Source organism: Corvus cornix, chromosome 1 (genome assembly GCF_000738735.6).
Source record: "Corvus cornix cornix isolate S_Up_H32 chromosome 1, ASM73873v5, whole genome shotgun sequence".
NCBI classification, from domain to species: domain Eukaryota; kingdom Metazoa; phylum Chordata; class Aves; order Passeriformes; family Corvidae; genus Corvus; species Corvus cornix.
Window position 1 is genome coordinate 117,920,214 of NC_046332.1, and position 21,954 is coordinate 117,942,167.

Sequence of the window (21,954 nt, forward strand, 5' to 3'; positions counted from 1 at the left end):
ATACATACTGACCATTCTCTTTAAAACTGACATTCTGAGATTGTAACTTAAAGTGAAATACACTAATTTGTGGATTGCAAGATGTGTAGAGACACTGAATAGAACAGCACGTGCAACACCCATGGCATCTCACATAGCTCAGACTACCACGGCTCCTCTATAACTCCCAGTAAAAGTCCTAAAGAGCACAGAGCCCCGCACGGAGCGCTGTACGGAACAGCGCACCCCGGGACAGAGCCCTGAGCCCGCTCCCCCCGCCGGGGCCGCCGCCGCGCTCCGGGCGCTCCCGACGGGCGGCTCCTCCTCCTCCTCCTCCTCCTCCCCGACGGGCGGCTCCCGACGGGCGGCTCCTCCTCCTCCCCTCCGTGAGGCTCCCGACGGGCGGCTCCTCCTCCTCCTCCTCCTCCTCCTCCCCTCCGTGGCGCTCCCGACAGGCGGCTGCGCTCGAGGCTCCCGCGGCGGCGCCGGCAGTGGCGGGGCAGGCCCGCGAGGGGGCGCGCGCTCGGCGCGCTCTGCGTCCGGCGCGGGGCTCCCACTTCCGGTCGGCGCGGCGTGCGCGGGATGGGCCGTCGGCACCGCGAGTGACCCCCGGGCCGTGAGTGACCCCTGAGCCGTGAGCGAACCCCGGACTGTGAGCGAATCCCGGGCCCCAAGTGCGCGGGGAACGGCCCGGGAAGCCTCGGCCCAGCTGCTTTGGAGAGCGAGGGGAAGCGGAGACTGGGACGGAGGGGGATTCGACGGCGGCGGGCACTGCCGTCCCCTCCCCTCGGAGCCCTCTTGGCGCTGCCCGGCCCCGCCCTCCCGCGCCGGGCGCCCTGTGCACTTCTCGGGACACGATGTTGGTCGGAAGCGGCAGCGCCGTGTCATTGTCCCGGCAGATCCAGGGCACCGGCGGCAGCAGCGCCGTCAGCAAGTGCTCGGCGGCAGCGCGGGGCTACATCCAGGACCGGTTCCTGCGGCTTCTGGCGGGGCGGCGGCGGCGGCGGCGAGCGCCGCTTATCCACCGGTGAGGAGCGGGCACTGCGCCGGACCTTTCGTTGCTCCGGCTGCTGAGCCCCGGTGCCCGGGGGGCGTGGGAGGGTATCTCGGACTGCGGGGGGCCAGGAGTGACAGGACAGGGGGAGGAATGGCTTCAAGCTGAAAAAGAGTAGGTTTAGGTTACGTATTAGGAAGGAGATCTTCCCTGTGAGGGTGGCGAGGCCGTGGCTCTCGGGTTGCCCAGAGAAGTTGTGGCTGCTTCATCTTTGGAAGTTTCCAAGGCCAGGTTTGACGAGGCTTGGAGCAACGTGGTGCTTGGAGCACCCATGGCAGAGGGGTGGAACGAGAGTAGCTTAAGGTTCCTCCCACCACAAATCCCCATGCTCAGAGCTGTCAGTTGTGCAAGGCACAGATTCTCAAACATATTTTAAGCAAACTACGCAGAGTGGCAGAGTGGCAACGTGCAGTGCACTGTCTCACAGTCGTGTAACCTTGTTAGGCTGTTAGTATAATGTTACATGGCTTCTGGACCAAAACTGAATGCTTTGTCCTGAGTAAAATGTGCCACCAGACTGGTTCCTCACTTCAGTGTCTAATGCTGCTGAAAACTAATTAATGCTTGAAAACATACTGTTAATGTAATAACATCGATAGTTTTTTCATTAATTCCCCAGAATGTTACAATTTCCATAAGGTATTTGGTGGCTCTGGGAAGCAATATGTTTTGAATCAGTGGTGTCTGACCAGGAGGACTTCTCCAGAGCTTTGTATGACACAAGCATGTTTTAATGTGTGTTTGCAGAGGGCTCTAGGCTGATGTCGTTTTGGAATTTACATAATTCGAGGTGACTAGTTTAATGCAATCCAAATGACTGTGAATTGCCAAAGGAGTTGCATTCAGGGGAAAATCAAACAGTGGTGTTCAAGCAGAAGCTTGCAGGCCTATGAAGATGAATGTGGCTCATCAGGAAACCTGCATTGGCTTGTCACACAACATTGGCATGCCAAGCTGAATTCACAGGGAGGGTTGTGTATTGCATTTATCAACACTGTCATCAATTTTGGGACATCTTAGACTGTCAGGTGAAAACTTTGTCCCCATGAGGCATGAAGATGATAACATGCTTGTTAAAGGGGTGATAGGAGCTGGGATATAGCCAGGTGGATATAGGATGAAACTAACTGAAAGAGAATGCCAAGAAACAAGAGGCAGCAATCCATGCCAGACTGCGGAAATGGTAAATGCTTTCCAGGAGTTAGACTGATTTAGTTCTGTTCATTCAAAAACCAAAGAACGGAATTCCTCTCCTAACTTTGCTTTTCTTCCCTTTTTTCTTCCCTTCTCGCTACATTAGCACACACTCATTAATTCTGTTGTTGCAGCATATGATTTGGGGCAGGAACTCAGGTATCAACCATCTGCATTGTAGGGGAGCATCCTCGCTGTCTGGATTCATACATTTTCAGTCAGCAAATATTTACTTATGCAAAACAGAACAGGTCCAGCTAGGATATCTGCACATTTTCTCTGGGTTACCCATAGTCCTGATGGGTAATGTGCGCACTGAGTGCAGGAGATCTGTATTTATTAGCAAGCTCTAGAGATGACAAAATCATCTCCCAGTGCAGGTCTATAAACAGGGAGTTGTTGGGTAGAAGCTGAGAGAAAAAGATCTTTATTTTTTTTAAATGAAAGTTGCCAGTGCTGGAGAAATCGAGTCCCTGGACAGTGATTACAACTGAATTTGTTCCTACAGGGGTTATTACATCCGTGCCCGTGCTGTAGATCACTGTGTTCAGGACTTCCTGCTGAAGACACAAAGCCTACCCAGGACACAGGTGCATTTTATCTGGGGCTACTGGCATTTCCCACTAAATGTGTGTAAAGTCTTTCTGGCATCTGGGCAGTAACTCGCACTGGCATCTGTTCAGATCCATTCCCATCAGGGCACAGAAATCTGACTGTCAGTACTGTGGCTGTCCATGTGTCACTTTGGCAGAAGTATCTGGGAGGGGGCAATATCCTCTGCCTCTTGCAGGAGGTTGCCTGATTTTGTCACTCTACAGATGATATTTAATATTTTTCGCACCTAGATGCTCAAGATGCTGCTAGAGTTGAGTATAACTTTTTCTGATGCTTTCTCTGCAGATCCTATCTTTAGGTGCTGGTTTTGATTCCTTATACTTCCGTTTGAAGGATGTGGGTCTTCTGCGCCACACTGTGGTATATGAGGTAGACTTCCCAAATGTGGCATGCCAAAAAGCCACTCTGATCAAAAGAATGAAAGAGTTGTCAGCACTGGTGGGAGACACTGGAGGGGAAGGATTAGGTATGGCATTCATGGAAGATTTCTTTTGTGCAAAATGTTTAGAAGAAGTAAACATAGCTTTAGCCTTCAAAAAGTGACAGGTTATAGTAGGGGGACTATGAAATTGTAGATAAAAAGCACGTTCATTTTATGAAAAAGTTGAAACAAATCATTTGTAAGCATTGGGAGATAACAAGAAGCCAGGATTTGTCAGGAGCTGATTATACCAAACCAAAGTCAGGTTTTTTCTGTTACAAATTCTGAAAGGGTGTGTCCAGCTTTGAGTTCACTGGTCCAAAAACAGTGGCAAACTGTAGCATGTCCAGTGGGAGGTGATGAGGATGATGAAGTGATGGAGCAGGTGATATAGGAGGGGAGGCTGAGAGAACTGGGTTTGTTCAGCCTTATGGGGAGGAGTTTGGGAGGGAGGTGAGTCTTAACAGCAGTCTTCAGCTTACCTATTGGGAGAGGTTAGAAAAGACAGAGCCACACTTTTCTTGAAGGCATAAAACAAATAGTCAAGGGACAATGGTTGAAAGTTGCAAAAAAAAAAAAGGAAATTCCGGTGATGTATAATGAAAATGTTGGGGAGGAGGTTGCACCACATGAGTAGTTAAAAATGGGAACAGATTGCCTAGAAAGCGGATGGAATCTTCAGCCTTGGAGATAGAGCTTGACTGGACAAAGCTTTGAGCAACCTGATACAGATAATTGCCATGAGGAAGTATTTGTACAAGATTACTTTCAAATGTCCCTTTCACCCTAAATTATACAATGATTTATGGCCTTGATGGGTAAGAGAGAAGGTTTGACTCTTAAGTATCTTGACTGTAGTAAAACATTAGTCATTCTGTTTCCTGACTTTTTTTTTGCCCTCCAAGGCAGGAGAAAATGAGCCTTGTGAAACTACTGCAGAATATTGTGCAAGCTGAATGCTAAGGGGCAAAAGGAGGAATGTAAAGTATCTGGATCACTAGAGGTTTCTCCTGCATCTGTTTTCCTCCAGGATTTCCTGTAATGCTCTAGATGATAATGCTGTAGAAGGTGAAATGTCATAAACCTGCAGGAAACATGGGGACTTGCAATAAGATGAATGAGAGTAGGAGTTTGGCGTAGTACACGGATGGTCTGGAAAACATGGAATGAAATGCAGTAGGGACATATGTAAACCACAGCATTTAGATGGTATTAATCAATTTAAATACAGATGGAAGACAGCTATAGAGTGTGAGTTCCTGACTTCCAGGTCTTAGTGAGTAGCTCTTCCATGAACTTTTTCATTTTCTTCCTAAATCCATTCACATTTTTAATATTGGCAGAGACCTGTGGCAAGGAACTCTGTCCATACCAAGAATCTTCAAGTACTCAAGGGAAGGTGTCGGATAGTTGGAATTACCCTATTCCCTGTGTCCAGAGGTCAGGAAGGAATGGATGGACAAGTTAGAAGAAAGTAGAAGGGAACACTCTGATGGGCTTCTGCAAAAGGCCGTTTTTTGGCTCCAGAAGTGTACTTTGAGAACAGTGTAGGTTAACTGTCCTCAGGACAGATACAGTTGTTGGGTTGCAGAGACAGAGTAGGTGATTTCTAAAGGTACTTTACAGTTTGCTTTGTTAATGATGTGGTTTTGGCTGAAAAGGTCAACAGGCCATAGCTTACCATATTCTGATGGGGTACAGAGGTATAATAATACTTACAGATCATAAACTGGAACTTATTTCTGAGGATGGCGATCTGTGAGTCAGGTCCTGGTGTTTGCCAAGAGCTAGCATGTGCAGTTTCAGGACTCAGTACCATTATACAGAAATGAAATCTGTTTAACAAACAAACAAACCAAGCCTAAGAAACCTGAGAACAGTTTTCTGATTGTGAGGGAAACCATTGAAATTATACCAAAGCAAGGGTGCTTTCTTAGCCTAAAGTGAAAGGTGTATAAATGAGAGCCCTTTAGGTTTGATTTTGAATTACAGTGGTTCTAAAAAATTCTCTTAAAGTAAATATAATAAAGTTTTCTTGTTATAGTAAGTGTAGTTCTATGAGAATTATATTATTTTTCGTAATTCTATGAGAAATCTGTAGGTGAAATTTGCATTAGGAGTAATGGAGTTTTAGATTTGCAGTTAATGGATCACATAGCACTATCCGTTCATGGGTTATTTAATGATGGGGATTTTCTTGTACCTGTTTCAGAGAAATATAGTTGATGGATGTAGCCTTGTGAGTGATTGCCTGTGGGTTTGATTTTCATGTTCGTCCCTTTTGGTCTCAGTATTGCAGCAGCACCATAGTGAGGTTGTATCATTTTTGTCTCCCAGGAGCCATTACCTTTTCTGGAGAGGATTATAAATTACTGGGAGTGGATTTATCAGAGCTGTCTGAGCTGGAGAGAACCCTGGAGGAAGCGGGACTGAACAATGAAATCCCTACCCTCTTCATCGCAGAGGTGGTGCTCACCTACATGGAGAACACCAGGTCAGCTGGGTTCTCCTCTCTTACCCAGGTGGTAAAGGGAAAACAACGAGCTTCTTTCTGAGTACATCACCTTGGGCTGGGAGATGTGTTCTCTTGAAACTAAAGCCTTGGGAATTCTGTGGAGTCCCAAATAGCTCCTTACATCATCATTATGATGATGTAATTGATGTCCACACGATAGCCTAAAAGGAAGGAAAAAAAGAAGGAAAATCTGAAATGAGCAATTTTAAGGTTTTTGTTCTTCTCATGACCTGGATTGTGTGTGCAGATGGGGAGGAGACGTTCATGAGTGCCCAGCACAGCACTCTCATTTGTGTATTGCCACTTGTCAGAATGCCTTAATAGCACCTTTATGGTGTTGCAGGAAGATACACTGCATCTGTCCTGTGATGGGTGTGCCCTCAATTTAATTTCTTATGCACAATCTCCCAACAGGTCAGATGCCTTGATTCAGTGGGCAGCAGAGCATTTCCCTCAGGCATGCTTCCTGGTGTATGAGCAGGTGCACCCAGAGGACCCTTTTGGATGTGTCATGCAGCAGCATTTCAGCCAGCTGAACTGTGCGCTGCGCTCCCTGGCACAGTACCCTGACTGTGAGGCACAGCAGAGGCGCTTTCTGGGAAAGGTACGCACCTGCAGCTCAAGGGCATGCATGAAGCATCATTCATCTGAGGAAGATTGGAACACCAAGTGTTTGGTCAGTTATGGGCTGAAGCCTGAAGCAAACAGGGCTGAGGTACTGCCTTTTCTGGTAGCATGACTCATCATTAGAAGGTGCTTCCAATTGGCTTGCACCCTACTGTCTCATGTGGGCTTAATGGGTTCCTCTGTGACTTTTGATGCACTAAATTAAGTTTTTAAGAACTTTACAGATGAGAGATCTATTTTCACCAGTTTTTGGGCTGCTCTTGCTTTATCTAGACAGTCTTATTGGCTTATGCAGGTGTTTAATTTAGGGTCTTTGTTTTCCTGTGGGAAGTGAGTTTCTATCTTTCCAGAGGTGATGACTTTGAGGGATTTGTCTTTTAGGGCTGGACTGACTGCAGTGTCATGGATATGAATGAGTTTTTCACCTGTTGTATTCCAGAAGATGAGCAGCAAAGAGTGCAGACTCTGGAGCCTTTTGATGAGTATGAGGTAACCCTCCTTTATTCTGAAGATCAGGGACCTGGCTTTGATATCATAAGGTATCCGCAATTTCTTATAGTTGCAATTCTGTACAGAGCTGCTGAGGCACATGTATTCATGGAGGCAGAAAGGACCTTGGATCAGCTTAGTTTACACAGAGGCCATGGGGAGCTCCTGGTGAAGCAGCATGGGAAGAAGTCTCTCCTTGATCTTAGAAAAGCTGCATGTTCCTTCCAGTCTCTCAAGGAGACAGGCTTGTCATAGCAAACTACTTGGTAGTATAAAAGAAGTTGTACATGGTAAAAGTTGGCATGGATTCAAGGGACAATTACTTTAATGAAAGAGAAATCCATTAAGGATTACTGAATACATAAATATACTCCTGATGTGCTGCTCCTGACTGCAGTTGGTTGAGAGCATTCCTGGGGAAAGCAAATGCACTTGTCCTGCTCTCTTCCATTTCCATAGACTACTCCATTGTTTGTCACTGTTGGATGCAGGTTACTAATTTCTGATTTTTTTTTTGTCTGACTTTATACAGCCATTCCTGTATTAATGATTGAAATTCAACTATGACTCTATTCTTTGCCATTTTTATGTTAACTGCTGGCAACATTTCCAACTATTTGAAGTCTAAAAGTGAAGATAAGTGCAAGATAGTGAGTAACTTTGAGCTAAATATCCTGTGGAATACTTACTAGAAGTTTCCCGTTTGATTTTATGGTTCTCTGTTTATAATTCTAGAAATCTAATAGCTGTAGTATGAAAACAATTTAATGTGCTTGAATTTATTTTGCCAACATGGTAGGAGCTGCTCTGCTATATGAATGCAAAAGTGGTGACTGAAAGTGCTGGCAGATTTGCTAAGTGGTTTAGAAATGTCTGGTAGAATTGTTGTAGGCCATTGCTCATATAGTGAGAAGGTAAAGACTTGGTGAAGACAGAGGAGGTTAATGTGCATGAGTCCGAGCTGGAAATGTGCACAGGAGTAAACGATGTGATAACAGAGAGCTCTACAATTAGCCTCTGAGAGAAAGATTAAGTAAGCTCCAGGTCTTATTGGAAACAAGCTTGGTCAAATTAGATAAGAAATGTAAAATGGACACCCAGTGTGGAGGGAGACCAATTTCTAGAGTAATTTGCTTAGGGACTAATAGTGGATTCTTCCATTTTCAGTATTTACATTAATTTGTGGATGTCACTTTTCAAAAGATGCTTTTTACTTCTAATATGGGTTGGGGCAGTGAAGCTGATAACATGAGTTCTTGTGCCTAAATTCGTGTTTATGCTTGCTAATCACATAGTTGGCTGAGTATATCCTAGCATGGGAATGAACACACTCAATTCCCTAACGTCCATAAACGCCAGGGTGAACTCTCGTTGCTACTGGCTTCCTGTACGTTCCTTTTGCTTGTGCTTCTGCCTCAGAATGATTCCAAGGCCAGACTGAAAATTATGTATTATTGTCCAGCACGGACCATGTTGCACCTCTGAACATTTGTGATTTCTTTGGAATCACTTATATTCCATGAACTTTAAGAAACCTTAATCCCTCTGGTATAAAGATCTCACTCTTTTTTGTGATCAGAACTGAGAAGCATAAAGGGAAGTTGATTCCAAAAAGAAAAACCTTCGCATGCAACATATAGTTAAGCTATGGGATGCATGTTGGACACATTAAAAGTTTTTGTGAGTTCAAAGAGCAACTGGATAGGTTCATGGATGAAAAATCCATCAAGGATTGTTCAATACAAAGACACAATACAAAACTTCTTGAAGATCCCTGGGCTGTAAATTTTTGAAAGGTGGAGTGAGCAAGGTGTTTACCCACCTGTTCTTTCTCTGATTCACCCCTCTGATTTTGACCATTGCTGGAAACAGTGCTAGGCTGGGTTGGTATTTGATTTGGTCACCCTGGCTGTTTCTGCTGTTTGCTCTTAGATTTTGAGGGGGATTGTTTTTTTGTTTGGGTCTTCCTTTCTTGGTTTGTTTGTTTGTTTATTTGTTTTTTCCTTTGGGCTTGCTACAGGAATGGCATCTGAAATGTTCTCATTACTTTGTGTTGGCTGCATCAAAGGGGATGGAACCTTCCTGGACTCCGTTGTTACCCAGTATGACAGGTACACACCAAGTAGTTTTCACAGTGTTCTTTTATCTCATGCAGGCTTCTCTGAGAGGTTTTAGGAGACATTGAAACCCTGGGAGGGGCGGATGGGGTGCTGCTGTCTGGTAGCTTTCTTCACTCCTCCACAATGGTTCTGCTGTCTAAAGCAAGGCCAGAGCTGTGGTTCTGATCACTTCCATTCTTTCAGTTTATTGAACCTCCCAGTCTGAACAGCTTGTCATTTTTTCATACATGAGCTCCTCCAGTGCATGGCTGCAATGCCAGCCTACCCCCCTGTTTTTGGGATCTCCCTTTCAAATTTATTCCTGGTTGCCTCCGTACATGGCTCTCTGAACCACTCTCTCCTTCCAGCTCCAAAAAGGTTGTTCTGTTTTCTTTACTGCCCTGTCCAGCAGACCACTCGGAAGTCTGTCATGAAGCTGCGCTTTGCTTTGTTATCCCTTGTGGGTGCAATTGTACCTGTAGTATTTAAATCTGTATGTCACTTCTTTTAGATGGGAGAAAAGTGGTACAGCTGGGGAAAAGGCAAAACCAAGATTGTGTTTCTGAGATAAAAATTATTTGGTGGCAGTAGCAGTCCAAGAAATTCCTGGTTTTGTCTGTTTGTTTCATTTTTCAGCATAGAAAGCAGAAGGTTATTTATAACCTGTTTTATACCACTAGTCTTCACAGTACAGCACCACAAGTAGCTCTAGCTTCAAGAGAAAGTTGAAATCTGTGTTCTAGGGAGCAAGAAAAGCAGCTGAAAAAGGATAGGGCGGGATGGCCATTGAATCCATGTGTTGTGTCTCAGCTGCATTTGAAAATGTAGTGAAATTGAAGCTAAATGAATGCGGGTGTGGTTTAATGTACTGTGTGATTGCTGCTGGTCCTTAAGTTAAATCCTTGAAGGCTCCTAAAGGCGTAGTATCTATCCTTAAATTAAGAAAAACAATCTGACATTTGCTTCATGGTTTTTATTACAGTGAAGACATTTGATTCGTTAGAGACAGGAATAGGGTCTTTCTGCTGCTGTCTCTGTTGTATTCAAAACTGATAGCAAAAGCCTTCAAAGTCTGGTAAATTGTCCATGCTTAGATATTTTTTACTGGGAATGCAAAATGTATGTCTCTAATAGCAATAAATGCCCCAGTTATCCTCTCAGACAGACTTGGGTCCCAGTTCAAGAGAGTGCAAGTACTAAATCTTCCAAAGAAATCGTGGTAAGTATATTTTGTGACATGAAAAAACTCCTCCGTCTTTAAATGATCAGTCTGTAAAAAGACATTTAAGCCCAAAGAGATTAAATTTCTTACTTCATCAAATGATAAAGTAGGGTCTTGTACAAAGCAACGATCAGTACAGGAGATTTTTCTGATTATGGCATACAAAAAATGGACTGCAAGCTGCTCCTCCTGCACCTCATCATCTCTTACAACACAAGAATAAAGACCTTGATTTAAACAGAAGGCGCAGATTCCAAACTGATTAAAAGAAAACAATGTGTACAGTGTATAGGTGAGCCAGAGTCCTGTGCTAAAAGTTTGTTTCATGCTAAGAGATACAATATTTAGAGAGAAAATATTTAGATAACTGGAAATACTGTCCTATAGTAGGACCATTCGAATTAACAGATTATTTATCATGCTTCAGAATGTTATTTCAGTGCGTCTGTGAAGATAGGATCAAAGTCTGGCAAGAAACTTTGAAATCAGCTTCCAGGTGTTTCTCCTTTTTCTGCTGTTCTGTGTTGTTTGTGTAGCCAGATATGGTCTTAATCAGACAGGTGGTCCTTTTGAAGGTAGTGCAGTGGTTTATATCTTGCTGCAGCAGTTTAGGACACTGCAGTCTCTTGGCCAGTCTTAGGTCCACCTCATGAAAGCAGTCTCAGAATTGCCAGGAGCTGAGTGAGCAGGGTAGAAGTTACAGTTGGTAAAGTAGTAGTTTTAACCATTACATCCTGATTTCTAGGGCATTTCAGATTATCTGTGTGCACTGTCAACTTACTTCTCAGTTTTTTTCTTCTTGAAAAGATGAATGGTCATCTTGAAAAGATGGCGTGCTTAATCTCTTACTTAAAATGTAGTCCTTGGTTTGTATTTGTGCATAAGTTCTTTGGTTCTCTTTGGCTTACAGTTCCTCGTCATGCTGGTCCTGTTGGGATGGCTGGGAGTGTCCCTGCAGCAGTATGTGCAAGGCTCTCAGGAAGTCCTGGCCTGAGACGTTACGGTCACCACTCCGTTCTTATAAAACCCGGCGTGATTCTTACCACGGGAGGCTTTGGGGAGGAGAATGGACAACACTGCCGCATGAGAAATTTCCATGTGCTGAGTAAGCTTGCAGGCTACTGGAAAGCTGTCTGTGTGACACAGAATATTCCTGATAAAAGATGGGGTGAGTTCCCATACTGATGGCAAGTACAAGGTATCTTTGTGCTAAAAGTGAAGGAAAGTCTAGTGAAAAAGTGATGTCATGGCACAGTGATGCTGGCAGTCACAGAGATCTGAAGGTTCTGGTTGCTAAATGCCGGATCCTGCCCTTTGGTCACCACAGCTCCATGCAGCGCCCCAGGCTGGGGGCAGAGTGACTGGAAAGCTGGAAAAGGACCTGGGGGTTCTGTTTGACAGTGGCTGAACATGAGCCCAGGTGGGCAAGAAGGCAAATGGCCCCTGGCTGCTACCAGTCTAGTGTGGCCACAGGCCCAGGGCAGTGAGTGTCCCTGTCTGCTGGGCACTGCAGAGACACCTCGAGTGCCTTGTCCAGTTCTGGGTCTCTCACAGAAAGAGGGACATTGAGGGGCTGGAGTCATAGAATCATAAAATGGTTTGGGTTGGAAGGGACTTTAAAGATCCTCTAACTCCAACCCTCTGCCATGGACAGGGACACCTTCCAGTAGACCAGGTTTATCAGAGCGTGGTGTAGAACACTTCCAGGGATGGGGCAGCCACTTCTCTGGGCAAACTGTGTCAGGGCCTCACCACCTTCACAGAGAAGAATTTGTTCCCAATATCCCATCTAACCCTGCCCTCTGGCAGTGGGAAGCCGTTCCCCTTGTCCTGTCACTCCAGGCCCTTTTCCAAAGTCCCTCTCCAGCTCTCTTGGAGCCCTTTTAGACACTGGAAGGGGCTCTGAGATCTCCCTGGAGCCTTTACTTCTCCAGGCTGACAGCCCAGACTCTCTCAGCCTGGCTCCAGAACAGAGGGGCTTCAGCCCTGTGATCAAGCTAGTAGACTGAACTTTTTCCAACAGCTCCATGTCTTTATTGTGCTGGGGGCACCAGACCTGGATGCAGAACTCCAGGTGGGGTCTCAGAAAAACAGCTTAGAGGGTGAGAATCATCTCCGTCGACGTGCTGGCCACACGTCTTTTGATGCAGCCTTGGACATGGCTGACTTTTGTGCTGTGAGCATGTACTGCTGAGTCATACTGAACTTGTCCACAAACGCCCCCAAGTCCTTCTCCCCAGAGCTGCTTTTTGATTCTCTGACCAGTCTGTATTTGTGCTGGGATTGCCTCAGTTTAGGTGCAGGACCTGGCCCTTGGTCCTGCTGAACTCCATGAGGTTGGCACAGTCCCACCTCTCCTGTCCAGATCCCTCTGGATGCCCCTCCCTTTCCCTGCAGCGCATGACCACACCAGACAGCTCCTTGTCATTGGCAAATGTGCTGGGGGTGCCCTCGATCCCACTGTCTGTGTCACCTACAAAGATATTAAATAGTGCTGGTCCCTCTGGAGACCTGAAGAGCAGCACTCATTACTGGTCTCCACTTGGACCCTGAGCTGGTGACTGCAGCTCTTTGAGTGAGACCATTCAGCCAATTCCTAATCCACCGAATGGTCCATCTGTCAAATCCATGTCTCTCCAGTTTAGAGACTGGTTGCTGGGTGGCATAGTGTCAAATGCTTTGTACAAGTCCAGGTAGATGAAATCTGTTGCTCTTCCCTCATCCACCACTACTGTAAGCCCATTGTAGTAGTGCTGAGGGAACTGGTGGGGGGAGGGCTCAACCTGGAGAAAAAGAGGCTCAGGAGGAAGCTTCTCACTCATTACAACTACCTGAAAGGAGTATGTAGCCAGGTGGAGGTCGGCCTTTTCTCCCAGGGGACAAAGGACAGGACAAGAGGAAATGGCTTCAAGCTATGCCAGGGGAGGTTTAGGTTGGATATTGAGAAAAATGTCTCTAAGTAAAGGGTTGTCCATGCCTGGCACAGGCTACCCAGGGTAGTGGTGAAGTCCACATCCCTGGAAGGATTTAAAAGCCATGTGAAAATGGCACTTGGGGACATGGTGTAGTTTTGACCTTGAGAGTGCTGGAGGAATGGTTGGACTTGATAATCTTTAAGGGTCTTTTCCAACTAAAATTATTATAAATTTCTTGGAAAAAGCATCCGTGTGAAGCATGACATTTTGTATCTCCACAGGTGAGAGGTTGTACCATACTGTGTCTTGTCTCTCAGACACTCTGGCCCTGGTCGTAGGAGGACGAACATCCCCATCGAGCGCAGGCTTGGGAATGTTGTGGCTAAAGTTCCCCAAAACTTGTAATGCTTCAGACCCAGATGACGTTTCAGTGGAGCCTGTAAGTCTGCAGCCTGCTGCTGAAGCAGCAGCTTCACGTTGGAGACACAGCACAACTGAAATGACATTTAAAGGTAAAAAGCCTGGAAAGAGTGGAAATGGCTGTAGGTATGCAGGATCTTGCACTTGACCTTGTTGAACTTCATGAAGTTCATACTGATCACTCCTCAAGCCTGCCAGTAGGAGAGAAATTAAGAGGCTTTGAGATCTCTTCTTGACACTTGAAATATGGTAATTTTGAATTTCGCTATCTACATCCCCAGTGGCAAGTAGGATTGAAACCTGCTGTAATCTGCTGTAATCTGTTCTGGAAGACTGATTCTAGGAGATCATCTATGGCTGAAGTTTTTCATACTCGATCATGCCAGAAATAAGTTTTGCTCTCTCTGAAGGACATTTTTTTAGGGAGTAGGATCCCTAGCTCTTTATCCAGAGGTCCTTCAGAAGAAATGTTACTTTTCTAGTAGCAATTGACAAACACTCAGTAGTTGTGAACGGCTCTAGAATTAGGTCCTGCAATAGCAAGCTGAAGGTTGATCCAGTAAAAGATTCTGGTTGTAAGGGGCAAAAACTTAAGCAGTGGCATTCAGGAGCTGAAAGCTAAGGTTGCCATTCCTGCAGCTGGCAAGCAACCCTCCAAGGGGAGCAGAAGGGAATTGTTAAGCAGTTGTTAGTCTAGTCTGGAGCACACTTTCCATTTGTGGAGCAGTCTTTAATTAATACTGTAGCTTCCAGTCACAATTTTATATCAAAAAAAGCAAATGCTAAATGGGTAAATAAAATTTTGTTAATAATACATTGGGTTTTGTCTTCGTCAGGCTGTATTGTTTCATCTTATTTTTGCCTTGATACTGCTTTGTAGCTGAAGAAAGTGATCAACACTGGTGTTACCTGAATCAGTGAAAGGACAGGGCATAGTGCAGTGAATGCATGTCCTTGACATCTACCCAAAGTACTGTTGCACCCTTTTTGTCAGCTTCCCTTCTATACAAACAGAAATTTTTGCTTTTGTGACATACCAGATTCTAACTTCTCTTACAACCTGGTTGTCTGTTTCCACAGGTGAGCAGTACCTGTTTGTGTATGGTGGCCGCTCTGCTCTGGAGCCTGTGCTCGGGGATTGGTATTTCCTGCACACTCCAGAACTCTCCTACACTGCGGTGAGAATGTACTCCATGGTGATTAGAGTTAGAACTGACTTCTAAACATCCAGCCTTTTATTCTTCTGTGGAGAATACAGTCTCTACAGAATAGTGGAGGTTGGAAGGGACATCTGGAGGTCATTAGTCCAGCACTCTTGCTTAAAACAGGTCTAACTAGAGCAGGTTGCTCAGTATATTGTCCAGGTGGGATTATCTCCATAGATGGAGACTCCACAATCTCTTTGGACAACCTATTCCAGTGCTTGACCACCCTGTTAGTACAATATGAGGGGGTTTTATGTTTAAGTGGATTTTTTTTCTATGTCAGTTTGTGCCCATTGCCTCTTGCTCTGTTACTGGATGCTACTGAGAACATACTGCCTCTGTGTTCTTTCACCTCTCCCATCATGGACCTGTCCAGCTGTGTGCTGGCCATTTTTACAGAATGATACTGTTAGAGACAGTATAAAAAGCTTTGCTAAAATCAAAACCACCTCCATATCTGCTGGTTTTCCTCAGTCAACTAGATTGCTGAATGTATCATAAAAGGAAATTGAGCTAAAGAGGACTTACTCCCTTGGTTCCTTACTGGCCACCAGTCTGATGTAACCCTATTTATTATAACTCTTTGAGCCCAACCTTGTACATAGCACAGTTATAGGATGAGAGATGCATAGTTGCAGGAGGTCACAAGCTAAACATGAGTAAGCAATATCCCACTGTTGTGGGAGGCCAACACTGTGTCTTCAGATACGTACCCAGAAATGCTATCTGGTAGACACATGAATTGCTTCTTTTATTTTCTACAATGTTCCTTATCTCAGCAGAACTACTGTAAAATACCCAAAGCTGATTGCTGAAAAAGAGGTGGACAGGGTGCCATACAGCTGTATAGAGGTATGCAGCAAGAGTGACCAGGCCACATACCTCACAGGGGAAGGTTTTGAAGGACTTCTAGCTATTGAATCTGGAGAATATTCAAGATAGAAATAAATCTTCTAATATCTAAAATACTGTTGCAGAGAAGACAAAAATTGTTCTCCATTTTAACTTTGAGTAGTACAGGGAATCAACGGGACACTAAGGAAAGCTATTGATCTTGAAGCTAGCTGAGTCTGCAATAGACTGCCTAAAGAGGTGAGAAATTCTTGTCACTGCAGACTTTTGGAAACTATTATATAAACATCCATCCATCCAGGTGATAACAGATACAGTTTCATTTCTTTTAGGGGAAGGTATGGGCCAAGTGGCCTCAAAACTCTACCACTTACTTGCTGTGATATTCCTTTAATGCCTGATTGCACTTTTTTTCCTTCAGTGCTTGCACTAAAGGTTTTCTGTCTGGATTTTAGTCCGGCAGTTGAGCTTTTATCCCACTCTGTGGTTTGAACAACTGATCACCAGCTTTGCTGGTCACTGCATTAGTCTATGTGTTTGTAAACAAGCTTGTAGTTCCCAGGTGTATGTCTTGAGCAGAAAGCAGCATGCAAGAATACAGATAAAGTTACCTCTAATAAATGTGTGGAAATAAACCCTCTAAAGACTGATTATATTAAATGTACTAAGGGCCAGAGATAGTGTAAATGGAAGCACTTAGCAGTCCCTAGAGGAACATATGGAGAAGGTTGGGTGTCAAAAAACTCAATCACAGAGGAAAAGGTCATTAAAAGCCTGGACATTAAGCAGACACTTAGCTTGCCAAACTTCAGCCTTGTGTTTTTTTTAGATTGCTGTTGAGGGTCCAGTCCCAGAAAGCCGCCACTCTCACAGTGCCTGCAGCTGGGAAGGAGGAGTGCTGATCGCAGGAGGTCTGGGAGCAGCTGAGCAGCCCTTGGGTTCAGTTTTCCTTCTGAGGGAGCTTGAACATGGCTTTCAGTGGCAGACAATAGAGACACACCCTCCTCTTGTCCCAAGGTAAGCAGAAGGCATTCATAGCATCATAAAACAGTTTGATTTGGAGCGACCTCTTAAGGGCCAACTGATCCAATCTTCCTGCCATGAATAGGGGCATCTTCAACTAGACCAGGTTGCTCAGAGCATTCAGCAGAGAATCTTCAGCCTGTGTCTACCAGCCTCCCTTGCTAATGGAGTTCAATCTCATTTTGAACTCATAGGTACTCACATACTGCACATGTGCATGAAGGAAAGCTTCTGCTCGTTGGTGGAGTATGGTTTCATGCATCCTCTGTGCCAGGCATCACTGTCATTGACTTAATGACTGGTCTCTGCTTGGACTATGTGGTTAATGTGGTAAGTACTGAAAGTTTTCTTTCAGGGTAAGCAGTGTCCTGTGAAGGAACGAGGTAACTTTACATAGAAGAAGGATCTAATTCCAAAGTGCTCTTACCCAGCACGGAGAACATAGCAGCATTAAGAGAGGGAGAGATGGAATGTGCAGAAGACTGGAGCACATGGAGCTGCTCTGTTTCAGACAAGGGGCACCAGAACTGAAATGGATGCAAGCATAGTCACTTCAGGATGTCTGTGGAGGAAGGGAATAGATAAACCAGAGGCTAAGTTAGTGTTTATGGAGGTCTGTGGTATAATTTCATTGAGAACTTCTTGGTGGCAACTGCAGTGTGCTATAGCTGCTGCCTGAAATACGAGAAAAAAAAACAGCATGAAAATGCTGGAAACTCCACTGTAACATAAAAGCTTCCTGTAAGGATGATTGAACCAGATTGCTCAGAGAGGCTGTCGTGTTTTCATTATTGGAGATATTTGAAACCTGACTGGGCAAGGTACTGATAAGCCTGCTTGAGTTGAGCCTGCTTTGAACAGGGTGGTTGGACTGGATGATGCTCGGAGAACCCTTCCAACTTTTAACTATTGGGTGGCTTTCTTCTATGAATCGCTGAAGAACAGTCATACAGGTGGTGTCACACAGCAAGGTTTTGGCATACTCTGGATAAAGCTTGGTCTACATCTCTGAGTAGCTCTCATCTCAGGTAATACTACCTGGAGTAAAAGAAAGACATGGATCTGTTGGAGTAAATCCACAGAAGGGCCACAAAGGTCATCAGAGAGCTGGAGCTGATCTCCTGTGAGGATGCACTGAGAGAGTTGGGGTTGTTCAGCCATAAGAGAGAGAGAGGGCTCTGCGGAGACCTTAGAGCCTCTTTCAGTACTTAAAGGGGGGCTTTTAAGAAGGGTAGGGACAGACTTTGTAGCAGGGCCTGTGTGATAGGACAAGGAGTGATGGTTTTCATCTAAAGGACAGTAGCTTCAAACTAGGTATATGGAAGGAATTTTTTATGAAGAGTATGGTGAGGCACTGCCAAAGGCTGCCGAGAGAAGCTGTGGCTGCCCCATACAGAAATGTTCAAGCCCAGGTTAGATGGGGCTTGGAGCAGTGTGGTCCAGTGGAAGTTGTCCCTGCCCATGGCAAGGGGAGTGGAGTGAGGTGGCCTTTTTTAAGGTCCTTCCATCCCAAACCATTCAGTGATTCTATAAGAACATTTCTGTTGCTTGACAAGTTTTTATTTATCTTTTATGTAAAGCAACAACATTCTTTTGATAACTGTATACATTGAACCTGTCATTGGTGAAACTGGAATTTGTGACAGGTCAGTTTTTTATAGTGGATGTGTGCATCTGGTTGACCTTGCAGCATTTTGCTGAGGGTATAAAGCATGAAACATGCTTAATTGTAGCTTAGTTTTCAATTATTGTCTGTAGCAGAAATTATAAGTGGCCTCATATCCTTTAGATAAAATAGACTGCCCTTGCTGGACAGCAGTGAGGATGGGTGCAGTGATAATGAAGTTGTATCTAAAAGAATATAACTCTCTTGTTTACATTGAATAAGCGGATACAGATTGATTGGTATCTTCCTTTGCTTATGAGCTGTTTGTTTTGACTTAACGTGAAACTCTCTAGGCTTTCGAACCTACCAGTTACATAGGTAAGCTGTGGAACTCCTCGCCACAGGCCATGAATACCAAAGATTTACATTGAATCAAAAAGTGACTGGCTACCTTCTTGGGAGGAAAAGCATTAAGATTCAGGGAGTACAAAGACATTTTCTCTCATTAAAAAAAATCACTGAACTGCAAGTTGGTGGGTGGGCAGGTATAGTAGAGCAGTACACCTCAGGGGTTACTTGTTCCTGTATTCTCTATCTGGTTTTGCCCACATTCATGGGTGGTACGGTGGACCATGTGAAGTCCTGTATGTTCAACATCTCCTTTCCTTTTTCAGGAGCATCTGGAGTGGCCATTAATGCTACATAATCATAGCAGTGTCTTTCTGCCAAATGAGAAGGAGTTGCTGGTTATTGGTGGTGGTGGAAACTGCTTCTCCTTTGGGACACACTTGAACCCAGAGCCTGTCGCGCTGAGCCTCAGCAGCATCCTGATCAGTTGCTGAGTGGGACCTAGCAGGGCTGAACCATGCTACTGTGCTGTGGGGAGACATCTATTCACTATAGGTCCAAAAGCAGCACAGTGTTTCCACAAAGGTTTTGTATCCAGAATGCGTTTGTGAAGGTGGGATCAGGAGGGACAGTTACAGCAAGGGATTCACACCTGTCTCGGTTTTGGAGACAAACCTCCAGGAGAAAACACTCCGGAATGAGTGTCCCCTCCGAAGGGAAAAGGGCCTCCCCTTTTCCTCCACCAATAAGACAAGTGGGTCACAGCAAGTGAAAATGGAAAAAAAAAACCCAAACAAACTGTTTATTAACACACACGCAAAACAGGGTAGAACAGGGTTAAAAAAAACCCAAACCCTCAAAATACAACAAATTCCCGGAGAGGGAACAGACACCCGGGCTTGGACCAGCTGGGGCCACCCCACGGGCTCCCCGGACCAGCGAGGAGGGAAGGGAGGCAGTGAGGCAAGGGGAAGGAAAGGGAAAAAAGAACAAGAAAAAAACTCCACAGAACCTTTTCCCAGCTAGCTGGAACATAAAGGAAACCAAAAAGCAGCACAGTGCTCCCGGCACACCCCCTCCCGAGCCCTGCCGAGACCCGTGGCTCCGGCCCCGCCCCCCGGGTCCATCGTAAAGAAACAGCGTCCTTGGGCACTGAGCGGACGGGTAAGGAATAAAGCAGCTTCATAACGTCACCCCAGAACAACACCTCACTGGCCTTTGCTTTTTTACAGCTCTTTGTGTTCTGTAAATAAAGTACCTCAAAAGCAGCTGGCAGCAGTAGTCCTTAAGAAGTGAAGAGCAGTGTGGTTTGGGGTTGGAATGCACCATAAAGATGATCCTGTTCCACCCCCTGCCATGGGTAGGGAAACCGCTAGATCAGGGTTCTCCAAGCCCCATCCAACCTGGCCTTGAACACTTCCAGGGATGGGGCAACAACAGCTTCTCGGGGCAACCTGTGCCAGTGCCTCACTACCCTCACAGGAAAGAATTTCTTCCCAATATCCGATCTAAACCTGTTTTGTCTCAGTGAGAAGCTGTTCTCCCTTGTCCTGTCACTCCAGGCCCTTGTAAATAGCCTCTCTCCATCTTTTTTGTTGGCTCCCTTCAAGTCCTGCAAGGCCACAGTTAGGTCATGCCAAAGCTTCTCTTCTCCAGGCTGAACAATCCCAATCCTCAGCCTTTCCTCATAGCATAGTGATGCTCCATCCTTTTGATCATCTTGGGGTCTCCTCTGGACTGGCTCCAACAGCCCCACATCCCTCCTGTGCTGGGACCCCAGAGCTGGAGGCAGCACTGCAGGTTTGGTCTCACCTGAGCAGGGCAGAAGTGCAGAATTCCCCCTCCCCTGCTGCCCATACTGTTGGATCAGCCCAGCACACAGGGCCAGGGCATGTCCAGGCTCTCATTCACCAGCACCCCCAAATTCTTCTTGGCAGGGCTGTTCTTGATCTCTTCATCCCCCAGCCTGGATTGATGTAGGGGGGTGTTCCTGGTCCACATGCAGCGCAAACACTTGGTCTTGTTAAACGTCATGAGATTCCCACAGGCCCTCTTGTTGAGCTTGTCCAGGTCCCTCTGGGTGGCATTTGGTCCTTCAGGATGTGGAGCTGCTAGAATGAATCCAGAGGACCCCACAGAGATGCTCGAAGGCTGGAGCCTGTCTGATCTGGAGACAGGCTGAGAGAGCTGGAGATGTTCCAGCCTGGGGAAGAGAAGGCTCCAGGGAGACCTTAGAGCCCCTGACTTCAAGAGAGCTGGAAATGGACTTCGAACAAGGGCCTGGGGTGCCAGAACAAGGGGGAATGGCTTCCCTCTGCCAGAGGGCAAGGTTAGATGGGATATTGGGAACAGATTCTTTGCTGTGAGGGTGGTGAAGCCCTGGCACAGGTTCCCCAGAGAAGCTGTGGCTGCCCTGTCTCTGGAGGTGTTCATAGCCAGGTTGGATGGGGCTTGGAGCAACCTGGTCCAGTGGAAGGTGTCCCTGCCCATGGCACGGTGGTGGTTGGTACTTCCAACCCAAACCAGCCTGTGATTCCATGAAAGTCTGACTGCAAATTGGTTGTTGGATGCAGAGAAATTGTTAACATTTACTTTGCTTTATTTTCTTCTCTGTTTCTTTTCTCTCATCCAGTATTTTTGGAATTTGTTTCTATTTATTAAATTATCTCACCTTATGAGTTTCTTTGTCACTTTTTTTCCTTACTGAATTGCCAGCTGGGGTTAAAACACAAGACCCTTCCCCAGCTCCATTGCCCTTCTCTAGATACAGTCCAGCACCTCAATGTCTTTATTGTTGTGTGGGACCCAAAACCGAATACAGGATTCAAGGTCTCACCTCACCAATGCCCAGCACAGGGGCATGATCACTGCCCTTGTGTCATGGAGGCTCACGAAATCGAGACAAATCATCTGTTCAAAAGAGATTCTATTTTATGAAGTAGTTAACCTCCCCCCACTCCCAGCAATTACAGATCCAACAACAACTGAAAACAGATTCTTGATGTCAAATGAAATTGTTACGACCTGACTGACTTAAAGAATCCTGAAGGTTTCAGCAGGGCAATGTGGAATGGACAGTCATTGTGCCCAAGGCAGCAAGGGCTCTCCCTTGGGCTCCTGTGGACTCCCAGGTACCCAAAAGGGAGTTCTGACTGCCCCAGGATGACACACAGGGGGCTCTGCCTGCCCCACACTGTCACAAAGAGGGTTCTGGCTGCCCCATGATGTCACACAGGGGACTCTGCCAGGCTATAAAAGGGGCTCCACAAGAACAGACAGTGGTTGCTGGGCACAGCAGTCTGGCAGTGTCTTGGCAGACAACAGCCTCAGCCTCTGCCTCCCCACCAGGGTTGGATTCCCATCACTGGGA

The 21,954-nt window shown here is 45.8% G+C and overlaps 1 protein-coding gene across 1 annotated transcript; it reads left to right on the forward strand.

The window, feature by feature from the left end:
• The first annotated feature begins 736 nt into the window (after window positions 1-736).
• Window positions 737-19,371, forward strand: LCMT2 (leucine carboxyl methyltransferase 2). The gene is made up of 13 exons (XM_039554204.1): window positions 737-1,006; window positions 2,736-2,817; window positions 3,128-3,308; window positions 5,601-5,757; window positions 6,193-6,382; window positions 6,787-6,894; window positions 8,915-9,005; window positions 11,126-11,383; window positions 13,412-13,642; window positions 14,631-14,728; window positions 16,437-16,624; window positions 16,825-16,960; window positions 18,911-19,371. The coding sequence occupies exons 1-13, from the start codon at window positions 837-839 to the stop codon at window positions 19,076-19,078; spliced, it is 2,058 nt and encodes a 685-aa protein (XP_039410138.1). The 5' UTR covers window positions 737-836; the 3' UTR covers window positions 19,079-19,371.
• The last annotated feature ends 2,583 nt before the right edge of the window (window positions 19,372-21,954 follow it).